Source organism: Cheilinus undulatus, linkage group 22, assembly GCF_018320785.1.
Source record: "Cheilinus undulatus linkage group 22, ASM1832078v1, whole genome shotgun sequence".
NCBI classification, from domain to species: Eukaryota; Metazoa; Chordata; class Actinopteri; order Labriformes; family Labridae; genus Cheilinus; species Cheilinus undulatus.
Window position 1 is genome coordinate 35371634 of NC_054886.1, and position 12868 is coordinate 35384501.

General features: G+C 40.1%; 1 protein-coding gene across 1 annotated transcript in view; it reads left to right on the top strand.

Moving 5' to 3' along the window:
* Positions 1-12868, top strand: part of LOC121504403 (alpha-tectorin-like) — a 34544-nt gene that overhangs the window by 991 nt on the left and 20685 nt on the right. Inside the window, exons 2-9 of the mRNA XM_041779126.1 lie at positions 1131-1215; positions 1393-1455; positions 1531-1733; positions 1894-2031; positions 3695-3876; positions 4001-4152; positions 4234-4473; positions 5900-6062. Of these exons, the coding sequence (XP_041635060.1) occupies positions 1131-1215; positions 1393-1455; positions 1531-1733; positions 1894-2031; positions 3695-3876; positions 4001-4152; positions 4234-4473; positions 5900-6062 (1226 nt within the window). The remainder of the gene's footprint in view (positions 1-1130; positions 1216-1392; positions 1456-1530; positions 1734-1893; positions 2032-3694; positions 3877-4000; positions 4153-4233; positions 4474-5899; positions 6063-12868) is intronic.

Consider the following 12868-nt stretch of genomic DNA (forward strand, 5'->3'; position numbering starts at 1 on the left):
TTAACCATAAAAATCACTTTTCAGACCATTTTTACCATTTCTTTAACCCTAAAGAACATTTTTCAGTCCGTTTTAACCATTTTTTTACACTCAAAACCACTTTTCAGTCGTTTTTACCAATTTTAACCATAAAAATCACTTTTCAGTCCACTTTTACTATTTTTAACCAAAAAAAAATCACTTTTCAGACCGTTTTTACAATTCTTTTTAACCCTTAAGAACACTTTTCAGCCCTTTTTTTTTAAACCATTTTCTTAGCCTAAAACACACTTTTCAGCCAATTTTCACAATATTTTAACCCTAAAAATCCCTTTTCAGACTATTTTACGATATGTCAACCCTAAAAACACGTTTCAACCAATTTTGATCATTTTTTAATCCTAAAAACAGTTTTCAGTCAATTTTTACCATTTGTAACCCTAAAAACCATTTTTTAGACCATTTTAAACAATATTTTAACCCTAAAAACACTTTTCAGCCCACCTTTGCCATTGATTATCCATTTTCAGCACTTTTTCTACATGTTTTTGCTACTCTAACAGATTTTGCCACCCTATACTTAACCTGATATGTATAATCAGACGTTGTGAACAAAAACTGATGCAAAAAATTGGGAAGATCTTTTTTTTATCTAGAGTGTTTTTTTTTTCATTTTGCTATTTATTCATGGCGTTTTAAAATCTCAATTAAAAAATGCTTAAAAAATTAAAGTTGTTGCCTGTTGTTAATATTACCAAGGCTGTGAAAATCCCCTCCAGAGAAATCTCACATGCATGTAATTTATAAAAAAAAAGTATTTCCTATTTTGTGTTTTTTTTCATCATAAACATCAGTGGGTTTTTTTGCACTTAAACCGACATTTAATGGGTTAATTTCCCCCCCAAAAATTGAAAATTTGATATCAATGATGAGGCTAGATATTGATTAAAAATGAAATAAAATGTGTATTTATTGCTGTGTTTGTATGGTGTCCATTTTTGGTCCTGAACAGCCTGAGTGTAAGTATTTCTTTATCTGAGGGTCAAATCAGCTTTAACGTTGGTGATGGCGGCTTTTACTTTGAAGGACTAAGCGAGCTTTCACACAGTGTGACAACAGAATATCTAACATTTAGTCTTTGACCTTTCCAGGACCCCCGTCCACAAAAGTAGGCTTGAAGGATTTATGCGCCAATGCAGATCCAGGAGCCAAAGGTGTGGCGCTCACTACAGGGAGGTGAGACCACAACCGCGCCCCACATCCTTTAATAAGTCCCTATGTAGATGTGACTGTGCGTCTCTGTTTTCAGCAGTGTGCGCTCTAGCCCATGTTTTCAGAACTTTGTTTTCAGCACCTATAAAAGCTTGAACGCTCTGAGAGAAAGCTGAGACTTTGCTGTTTGTCGCCCCCTAGCTGTAAGGACTCTCAAACAGAGTCTGTAGACCCTTCTGTCGACTGCAACAAGATAAAGAAAAGGTGAGCAGATCTTTGAGCTCATGTTTTTCCTCAGCCATCAGCTTGAGTCCTGATTCTGACTCTTCTGTTGAACAGCTGCGGGATCCTGAAAAACGCCCCCTTCACCAGCTGCCACTCCCACATCAACCCGGACTCCTTCATCAAAGCCTGTGAACAAACTCTGTGCAAATATCCCGCCGTTGACGGTCTTCCCTGCAGTTACCTGGAGGCCTACGCCCGGGCCTGCAGCCTGTACAGCAATGAGGACGTGAAGGGCTGGAGGGCAACAGCTGGCTGCCGTAAGACCTGACCTCCTTCTCCTTTAGACCCACAAAGAGGAGACGTAGTCCATGTAGTCCAGAGAACGACTTTATTAAACACCTCTGCCAACAGGGGCAGCCATGTCTTAAAGAGACCTAGAGTCCTCTGGTATTCACCTTCGTTGTTCTCCTCCCACAGCCACCTCCCCTAAGGCCTTCTGTCAGGACAAGGTCTGCGACACCAACGAGTTCTGTGGTGAGAACCAGAACAAAGACGGCTTCATCTGCTTCTGCAGGTCCATCTTTGCAGCCCCATACAGACTGAAGAATTCTATGGGTAAGACGGCGATGAACCCAGGTTTGAATGTTTAGACCATTAACGGGGATCTGTGTGGGTTTGGTATCTGATAGTTCAGACTGCATACAGGCTGGTCAGGAAATCCTGGTCTGGACTGGACTGGGTGTGTGGACACAACACGGTCCAGCATTTATTAAAGCCCTGCCTGTTAAATGACAGGATCTGATATTCTGATAGTAAAGCTGATTCTGGCTCTATCTGCTCTATCTCCCCCCTATGATGTCAGCTGATTCTGGCTCAAACTGCTCTATCTCCCTCAAATGATGTCAGCTGATTCTGGCTCTATCTGCTCTATCTTCCTCAAATGATGTTAGCTGATTCTGGCTCTATCTGCTCTATCTCCCTCAAATGATGTCAGCTGATTCTGGCTCTATCTGCTCTATCTCCCTCAAATGATGTCAGCTGATTCTGGCTCTATCTGCTCTATCTCCCTCAAATGATGTCAGCTGATTCTGGCTCTATCTGCTCTATCTCCCTCCTATGATGTCAGCTGATTTGGGCTCTATCTGCTCTATCTCCTTCCTATGATGTCAGCTGATTCTGGCTCTATCTGCTCTATCTCCCTCCTATGATGTCAGCTGATTCTTGCTCTATCTGCTCTATCTCCCTCCTATGATGTCAGCTGATTCTGGCTCTATCTGCTCTATCACCCTCTTATGATGTCAGCTGATTCAGGCTCTATCTGCTTTATCTCCCTTCTATGATGTCAGCTGATTCTGGCTCTATCTGCTCTATCTCCCTCCTATGATGTTAGCTGATTCTGGCTCTATCTGCTCTATCTCCCTCCTATGATGTCAGCTGATTTGGGCTATATCTCTCCTATGATGTCAGCTTATTCTGGCTCTATCTGCTCTATCTCCCTCCTATGATGTCAGCTGATTTGGGCTCTATCTCTCTCCTATGATGTCAGCTGATTCTGGCTCTATCTGCTCTATCTCCCTCCTATGATGTCAGCTGATTCTGGCTCTATCTGCTCTATCTCCCTCCTATGATGTCAGCTGATTCTGGCTCTATCTGCTCTATCTCCCTCCTATGATGTCAGCCGATTCTGGCTCTATCTGCTCTATCTCCCTCCTATGATGTCAGCTGATTTGGGCTCTATCTCCCTCCTATGATGTCAGCTGATTCTGGCTCTATCTGCTCTATCTCCCTCCTATGATGTTAGCCGATTCTGGCTCTATCTGCTCTTTCTCTATCTCCTCTGATATCAGTTGATTCTGGCTCTATCTGCTCTGTCTCCCTCCTATGATGTCAGCTAATTTGGGCTCTATCTCCCTCCTATGATGTCAGCTAATTTGGGCTCTATCTCCCTCCTATGATGTTAGCCGATTCTGGCTCTATCTGCTCTGTCTCCCTCCTATGATGTCAGCTAATTTGGGCTCTATCTCCCTCCTATGATGTCAGCTCATCTGGGCTCTATCTGCTCTATCTCTATCTCCTATGATGTCAGCTGATTCTGGCTCTATCTGCTCTATCTCCCTCCTATTATGTCAGCCGATTCGGGCTCTTTCTGCCTTGTGAGCATCTAGAAACTCAGCAGAAGCCCTGAATGGTTGGACCTCATGGTTTGAAGATTCAGAGGTGTGTTTTTATATTTCTAATCTTGTCAGTGATTACTCTCGTCTGTGCTCCTAATCTCCAGGGGATCCCACCGCCTGTGCCCCAAACTCTGCCAAGGCTACTCTGATCAACTGCCTCCTGGTGGAGAAAGGCGTCGACTACCAAACCTTACACCTCAACGACCAATCGTGCAAGGGCGAGCTGAAAGACGGTGTGGTGACCTTCAGCTTCAACAAAGCCAAAATGTGTGGGACCAAAGTGACGGTGGGTTCTCTCCCTGATCTGTCCTGGGTCTGGGTGAGGCTTCATCACTTATAGACCCTAGGCCACAGGAGTCTAAGACTAGACCAGGACCCTGAGTAATGTCTGAATCCATGTGACCCTGCAGGACACGGACAAAGAAGTGTTCTACAAGAACACCATCCAGGCGGCAGGCAGCGGTGAGCTCATCGTTCGCCAGGCCCCGGTCAACATCGACTTCTCCTGCAACTTCGTCCAGCCGGAGATGAACACCATGACGTTCAAAGTCACAGGTGGCAGGTAGAGGGCGGCTCTGATTGGACGGTTTCCTGGCGTTATTCTGAGTCTACAGTGATGACCTTTCTGTCTTTGTGAGTTTAGTGAATCTTTGACCACCGAGGTTGAGTCTGGATCCTGGAAATATGAGATCACCCTGAAGGCCTACGCCGACGAGGCCCTAAAGACCCCCGTGGGCTCAGTGGAACTGAACCAGAGGATCTGGATCTCCCTCCAGAGTACGGGACTGGATGCTAATTCAATCGCTGTGTTCATCAACTCCTGCTGGGCCACCAAAGTCAAAAACGCTGAGGCGGATCCCAAATACTACCTGATCCAGAACGGGTGAGACAAAACCAGAGCCTGTGGTGTCCTGAACCATCAGCAGTCTGGTTTCTCTGATGTTAATCTATCACTTTCAGGCCCTTTTTTCCAGGACTGGCTTGTTCTCCAACTTCTTTTAGCCACGTTTAACAAACTTCTGCTGCTTTTTGGCCATTTTGGAATTTCTTTTTGCCACTTTTTGTCAAATTGGACCAATTTTAAGCCCATTGTTTCCTGTTTTTGCTCCTTCTTTTTGCCACTCCTTTAAGCCACATCAGTCCCTTTTTCCTGTTTTCACCTCTTTTTACCACTCTTTTTTTATTAATATTTTACCTTTTTCCATGTAAATTCTATTTTTGCTGCTTTTTCACCTCTTTTTACCACAGTTTTTTTTTTTTATAAAATCTAAACTTTATTCCCCAGTATTCCATTTAAAACCCATTTTTGCTACTTTTTCACCTCTTTTTACCACTCTTTTCTGATAAACTCTAACCTTTATTCCCAATTATTCCATTTAAAACCCATTTTTGTCACTTCTCCCCATTCCTCCCCATTTTGGCTGTTATTTCACTTTTTTTTACCACTCTTTTTTTTAATAAAAATGTAACCTTTCTCCCACATTATTCCATGTAAAACCCATTTTTGTTGTCTTTTTCACCTCTTTTAACCACTCTTTTTATTAAAAATTTAACCTTTTTCCCCACTTTTGCTACTTTTTCACCTCTTTTTACCACTCTTTATTGATAAAATCTAAGCTTTATTCCCCATTATTCTATTTACAACCCATTAATGCTACTTTTTCACATCTTTTTACCACTCTTTATTGATAAAATCTAACCTTTAGTCCCCATTATTCGAATTAAAACCCACTTTTGCTACTTTTTCACCTCTTTTTACCACTCTTTATTGATAAAATCTAAGCTTTATTCCCCATTATTCTATTTAAAACCCATTAATGCTACTTTTTCACCTCTTTTTACCACTCTTTATTGATAAAATCTAACCTTTAGTCCCCATTATTCGAATTAAAACCCATTAATGCTACTTTTTCACCTCTTTTTACCACTCTATTGATAAAATCTAACCTTTATCCTCCATTATTCTATTTAAAACCCATTAATGCTACTTTTTCAGCTCTTTTTACCACTCTTTATTGATAAAGTCTAACCTTTATCCTCCATTATTCTATTTAAAACCCATTAATGCTACTTTTTCAGCTCTTTTTACCACTCTTTATTGATAAAGTCTAACCTTTATTCCCCATTATTCTAATTACAACCCATTAATGCTACTTTTTCAGCTCTTTTTACCACTCTTTATTGATAAAATCTAACCTTTATTCCCCATTATTCCAAGTTAAACCCATTTTTGCCATCTTTTCTCCTATGTTTTACCACTCTTAACCAGTTTGATTTGCCTTTTTATGTCCCGTTTTGTCCATGAACAGGTGTAAAAACCCCAAAGACGACTCGATGATATTGGAGGGAAACGGGAAAGGGACGTCCAGCCTTTTCTCCTTTAAGGTGTTCAAGTTCCCCAAAAGTAACGACGGCGTCTACATGCACTGCAGGATCAAAATGTGTGGCAAAGACGACGCCAACTGTCTGCCGGTACTCTTCTCACACACACACACACACACACACACACACACACCCCTACTCGTATTTGTCACTTTGCGGGGCCCCACGTTTTTTACCCAATTGTGGGGCCCACCCTTTCCTTTGGTCCCAGACCACTGTAAAAAAATCAGGCAAGCTTAAAAAAAAATAACAAAATTTTCAGTCACTTTAGGTTAGCCATATTCTAAACTTTTTTCCTGTGCTAATTTTTTAGACCTCTGTAAAAAATCAGGCAAGCTTAAAAAAAATCAACAAAATTTTCAATCACTTTAGGTTAGCCATATTCTAAACTTTTTTTCTCTGTGCTAGTTTTTTTGGTCACTTATGGGACACGTTTCTAGCATTTGTCACTTGTGGGATCCACTTCCACACACACACAGATATTTCTAGTCCTTCTACCTTTGCAGGGACCAAAAACTAGATGGAGATATCAGTTGTTTCTATAGGTTTTTTATTAACAAAATACTGCAAGGCTGCATCAGAGGTTTACATCCTGCATCTTCTCTCCTCACATTGGGTAGACAGGGCAGTGATGATCAAAAAACAATCACCTGCTGAACATGAATCAACTGCTGATTATTACTGTGAGCTTTGATTACAGGAAAGCAGTCTGACAGCTCCTTGTGTTGATAAGAACAAAATATAATAACATAAAAACATGATAACATTGGCAACTTTGACAGCTTTAGTATTTCAGATGCCCTTACTGGAGGTAAAACAGAGCACAAACATGTTTTCAGATGCTCTACAGTCTCAGATATATTAAGTAGATTCTGGAATAAACATTTTAATGTAAAGTGGTTATATTTATGAATACTGCAGCACATTCACTGAATAATTTCAGAAATAAATAGTCAGACTGAGTGGGAAGTTGATGCACCTGAGCTCAGTGTACGTTATAATGCAAGAATCTATTTTATATATATGAGACTTCAGAGAATATAAAAACATTTTCGTTCTGTTCTGCCTCCAGTAGGGCTATCTCAAATATTATAGCACTTCCTCCTACAAGCCTATCTTTTACCCTGTACAGAGAAACACTTTCACTCTAACTTTCTTCGCAGAGAAGCAATTCGATTTTTAACAAAGTACTTCACTGCCCTCCAGTCTCGACTCTTCAGGGCTTGAGGTTCTGCAGAGATGCAGCGCTGACAGTCCTCCTTCCCTGGGACTTGGTTCATCAGAATGAATTTCTTTAAATGGCGTTCTACTGCAGCACATTCCTCTGGTGTCCAGGTTCTTTTAACAACAGTTTGTTTACCTAAATGGGCATGAAAAGGACAAGTTACAGAGTTGTAAGAACTTTAACTTCTAACTAGAACTGAAACACTATCAGATTGATTCCATTGGTCATCCAATGAAGTACTGACTTGGTTGAGACCATACAGGACTGTCCCACAGTCAGGAAAAATACATAGTTTTACCAACCATTAAAGGTGTGTAAAAATGGGACTATCAACATCTAACAGTCAATTCTGGAGTGTGATGCTCATTTCTCTGGTGATAACTGTGGAAACAAGTGAAGTTTAAAAATCAATACATGCTTAACTGTTATTTGGTTCCTTCTATGGTGCCATAGAAACAGGCAAAATGCAAAAATCCAAGATGGCAGCGTCCTTGGAGGGGACCCTCCCTATGTATGAATAAAAGGCTTATTCTGAGTTAATTTAAAACATAAATTTAAAAAATGTGTTATCAGATGTCAGCACTAATTTAGATCAATCTACTTATAAATGTTATGTTTCATTTTAACCAAGCTTGTTTTGCTAAATGCTAATAGGCTAAATATTACACACTGCACCTTTAACTAAATACCTCTTGCACACACAACCCCCTAGGTGTCACAGAACTAAAATCTATTAAAGGCCAGGTGACGGAGGGCTTTAAATAGCTTATCAATGGCTTAATCAAGCCCAGATTTCGAATATTATCCACCCCACTATGTGCTAATAAATGTTCAAAATGCAGAGTATTGTTCATTCATATGCAGACCAAAAAGGCTTCAGTTTTTGTTGTACTCCTACCAGGGTTACAACAGAACAAATTCTTGTTTTTTTTTCAAAACTTCTGACATGTCCCCTTTATCAAACTGATGTCCTTCATTTCCCTGTTACTACAAAAGTCACATAATTAATCCATGAAATAATTCATCAAATAGACACAGCATCTTAAAGGGACCCAAGTTAATCCCATGTCACTGTTCACCTACTGGGTGTGCAGTGTTTCCACTGCCATGCGCAAAACATAATTTGCCCACTTGCCCAGAAAGACTTAACCTGGTCCCCCACACATGAGTTACAGTTGCGTCTACAGAGCAGCAGGTACCTGTGTAGAGTCATTTATAGATCTAATTATGGAGATGTTTGACAGAACTTATAATAAGGCTGTTTTTCTATATGAGGACTTAATATTGATCTAGAAAATCCTTGTGATTTGAGGTCATCAACTGACTTCATAAATTCAATGTTAAGTTTGAGTCTTTTTCCAGTAATTACATAACCAACAAGAATTACATCACAGAGTGCAGCTGTTATAGATAATATTTTTACAAATACAACAGCAGACAAAGTGGAGTGTGGGATACTGATGACAGATATGAGTGACCATCTGCCTCTCTTTGCTGTTTATAAAAACCATGACTGTACTGATATAGAAATCAAAAAGGAGATATTCAAAAAGAAACAGGTCACAAGCAGCACTGATGACATTAAATGAGGACCTAAAAAAACAGAAATTGGACATTTTTGGAAATATCGATAGGTTTATATGAAAAAAACTGTAAAATCCAATGTCTTGCCCAGAAGAATGTGACTGACAAACAAGTGATGGCATAAGGATTGAAAAACTCTTTCAAAAAAAGAAAAAAAAGTTATTTAGATTCTTTTTAAAAATAATAACAAAAGAGGCAGAAAATAGGCATAAGAAATATAAAAATAAGTTAGTATGGATAATAAGAAAACAATAAAAATACTAGCTACATGGGGAATAATAAACAGTATAATAAAAAAGCTATATATACTATAATAATAATAATATCTTGAATTTATATAGCGCCTTTCAAGAAACCCAAGGACGCTTTACAGGAACACATAGACATGGACAAACTATGTGAAGGTAGGATGAGTGTAAGGGTGGTTTAGTGAAGACTGTAGGCTGTGGTGAACAGGTGGTGCTTGAGACGTTTTTTGAAAATGTCCAGAGATGGAGCGCTACGAATGTCTGCAGGAAGAGTGTTCCAGAGGGTGGGGGCTGCAGCACTGAAGGCTCTGTCTCCATAGGTTCGGAGTTTGGTTTTGGGCATGGAAAGTAAGCCGGTGTCTGAAGATCGAAGGTTGTGGAATGGTGTGTATGGATGGAGGAGATCAGAAAGGTACTGGGGAGCCAGAGCATGGAGAGATTTGTATGTGAGGAGGAGGACTTTGTAGTTGATACGGGACTTGATAGGGAGCCAGTGGAGGTGGATGAGGGTCGGAGTGATGTGTTGCCAGGGTCTAGTGCTACTAGTCAACTTCTGGTGACCTCACATCCAATGCCTGAGTTACTTACTCCACTCTGCCGGGCCCGAGAAGTTAAATAGCCCTATTATACTTCAACAAATGGAAACCAGACTACAGAGTCAGAGCAAATTAACAGAATACTTAAACACAACAACAATAAAACCCGAACAAAACGAACGCGGCGTGAGCATTTAAGAGATCCAAGAGTCAGACCAGAGGCAGCGACGCCAGCAGCACTGCAACAGCATTCATCCCCACAGGAGACTAACAAGCATGCTAGTGGAGTATTGGAGATGCTAACCGAACTAAGGAGCCTCCAACAAGAGAATAACCACTCTTTCAAAGACACTAAAGCCTCACTCGAAAGACTCGAATCATTGGTGAGTGCGATAAAACAGAGAATTGATATGCTGAATGAAAGAATCACCCCAACGAAGCAAAGGGTGAGTGAGACGGAGGACAGGAGCACACAGCAGGAGAGGACATTGGCACACCTGCTCAGAAAGGAGGCTAGTATAACAGCTAACATCAATCATTTGGACAGTGCTCAGAGATGCAATAATATCAGAATTTTCCAACAGAGAATCTGCGGAAAGAGAAAACATCCACGCATTTCTAGTTGACTTTTTACTTTCCTCATTAAAACTCCCTGACAATCTCGACATCAACATAGTGAGAGCTCACAGATCAGCTGCAACAATGCAGAGGGGCTGAGTGCCCTCCACGACTGGTAATCATACGTTTTACTGACTACAGAGTAAAACAAACAATATTACCGCAGGCTTGGGAGCAGTGGACCATCCGGTTCCAGAGTCTGAATGTCTACTTTGATCACAACTACTCAGTGGAAGTTCAAAGAAAGAAAAACATTTAGAGAGGTGATCAAAATGTTGAAGAGGAAAGACATCAAGGCACACTGCCTTCACCCAGCCCTGCTTTAACTTTTTTTGGACTCTGGTACAAGGATCTTCGCTCTATCGGGGAGGCCCAGCCAACTCCGACTGAACTGGAGATCAACAAGGAGGTTTCTGACCAGGACTTACTTGAGAGGGATCAGCAGTATTTAGGATGGACAATACAGAAGGTACGAGGAAAATCTTTGGCTCATCAATCAATCCATGCAGGTACCAACAATCATTCAGAAGGGCACAAGAACCACCTTCATTATGACTACGGTTCCTTAACTCGCTTCAAGGTCCCCAGACACACACATTGGTGAGCACTTGAGATCACATGGTGAGACATTTGTTGTAATAGAGACATTAAAGAATAATGTTAAGTTTCAGGGCAAAATCCAGACTCCCCTCATCTTATTTTAGGTGGAGGGTGGAATGCTATAAACCGGTAAATGAGAATAGACCTGGTGAGAGGACAATACCTCAGGAAGCCACAGCGAGCATGCAGAAGAGCGATGCCCACCCAGCAACATGACAGACTTTTTAAGTGATGGTTTGTTGCATTTTTACTCATTGTGCACCACAGAGAAATTGAATTTTCTGCCCAAAGTACAGCAGGGTTGGGCTGACATAACTAATATTAAGGAGTCTGTATATTTTGTATATTTTCTTAGTCATCCCAATGGTTTTTTGGAGGTCTTTTTATCAAAGAGGGCACTTAGGGTTGTTTTTTTGTGTGTGTTTTATGTGATGGCAGACATGTTTAAAATATTTCACAATAAAATGTTTTACATTCACATGTATGGAAACCAAACAGAGTATGTTTTCAAGGGTACACAATAGCCACCCCAGTATCGATAGCTTTTTGCGTCAAAACAGGACGCAGAACTAGAAGAAAGCTCTAGCTCTCATGCACCTTTTCTGCCGAATAGGATGGACCTGGTTTTTCAGGGCAGGGCAAAGAAAGGGATCATTGCAATCCATCAGCTATTTGAAGGGTGTAATATTAAATTATTTGAAAGATAAATATGGGCTCAGCCATAAGGACCATTTCAAATATTTACAAGTCAGAAGCTATCTCATGTCACATAAAGATTGGGATGCATTAAGAAAAACACCGGCCCCACTGGAATCAAAATGAATTAGTTCCATCTTAGAGAAGGACAGCGTTAAAATAATATCAAAAGTGTATAAATGTTTGCAATCTTTTATAACAGGGAATACTTCAGAAATTAAGGAGAAATAGGAACCGGAATGAAATGCGATTATTGAGGAAAAAGACTTGGAGGAGGTGTGTGAGAGAACCCATAAAATCACCAACAGCCCAGCCTGGAAAAAAATTTAGTTGGAAACTGTTAATAAGATTTTTTAGAACAGCCAATATTGTTTCTAAATATGATCAAAGAATAACAAATTTATGTTGGAGGGATCAAATTGGAGACCATACACATATCTTCTGGAAGTTCTTAAGATTGAAATCTTGTTTGCAAAGTATCCACTCAGAGATACTATCCATCTTAGGCATTGATTTAACCCTAGACCCTAGGTACTATATTATAGGCTTGACCCTAGTGGGATTGGTAAATAATCAGAAAAATTATGTATTGCATACACTCTTACTGATTGCATGGAAGATGATCACCTTATCTTGGCGTAACCCACACCCTCCCACAATACAACAATGGCATAAAAAGATAGTGTCCATATAATCAATGGAAAAAAATAACAGCTAAAACACAATTGAATTTGATTTTTTTTTTTTGAAAAGATGGAGACCTATAATTAACTATCTCAAACTATCAACGTGACTCCTCTATGTCTGTACTTACTACTAATTGAATGCAGGGTATTTATCCTGTTGAAGGATGAATGAAATGAGATTAGCCCACTTGCTCAATTACGAGTTGTTTTGCCTCTATTCACTTGTTTATTTTGTTTTATATGTACCTACATGTAGGCACATGTGTCTATGTGTTGGTATGCACACCTGTGTGTATTAGGGATGTAACGATATGAAAATTTCATATCACAGTTATTGTGACCAAAACTATCATGGTTATCATTATCATCGCATTGTTGAACTGTGCTCAAAATGTTCAGAAAGTACTGCTGCATGCCCACTCTGTAAATAAGGGAAAAGCAAATGTAATAGTATGAATTATAATCTGCAGAGCAGTGTCTGTTCAAACTGCACATGCACACCCGCTTCTGAGAGAGCTGCTGCTTCTCCATGAATTAAGCAGTATCACTGTGAGTTTTTAAAGTGTGGTAATCAAACACAGTTTTGACGATAATTAAAATTTGAAATGGTAACAATAACCGTCACAAATTTTATCACGGTTTATCGTTATACTAACCTTGCAAAGCAGATGGACACGCCCGTTTCCTTGTTTTTCACTGGTGA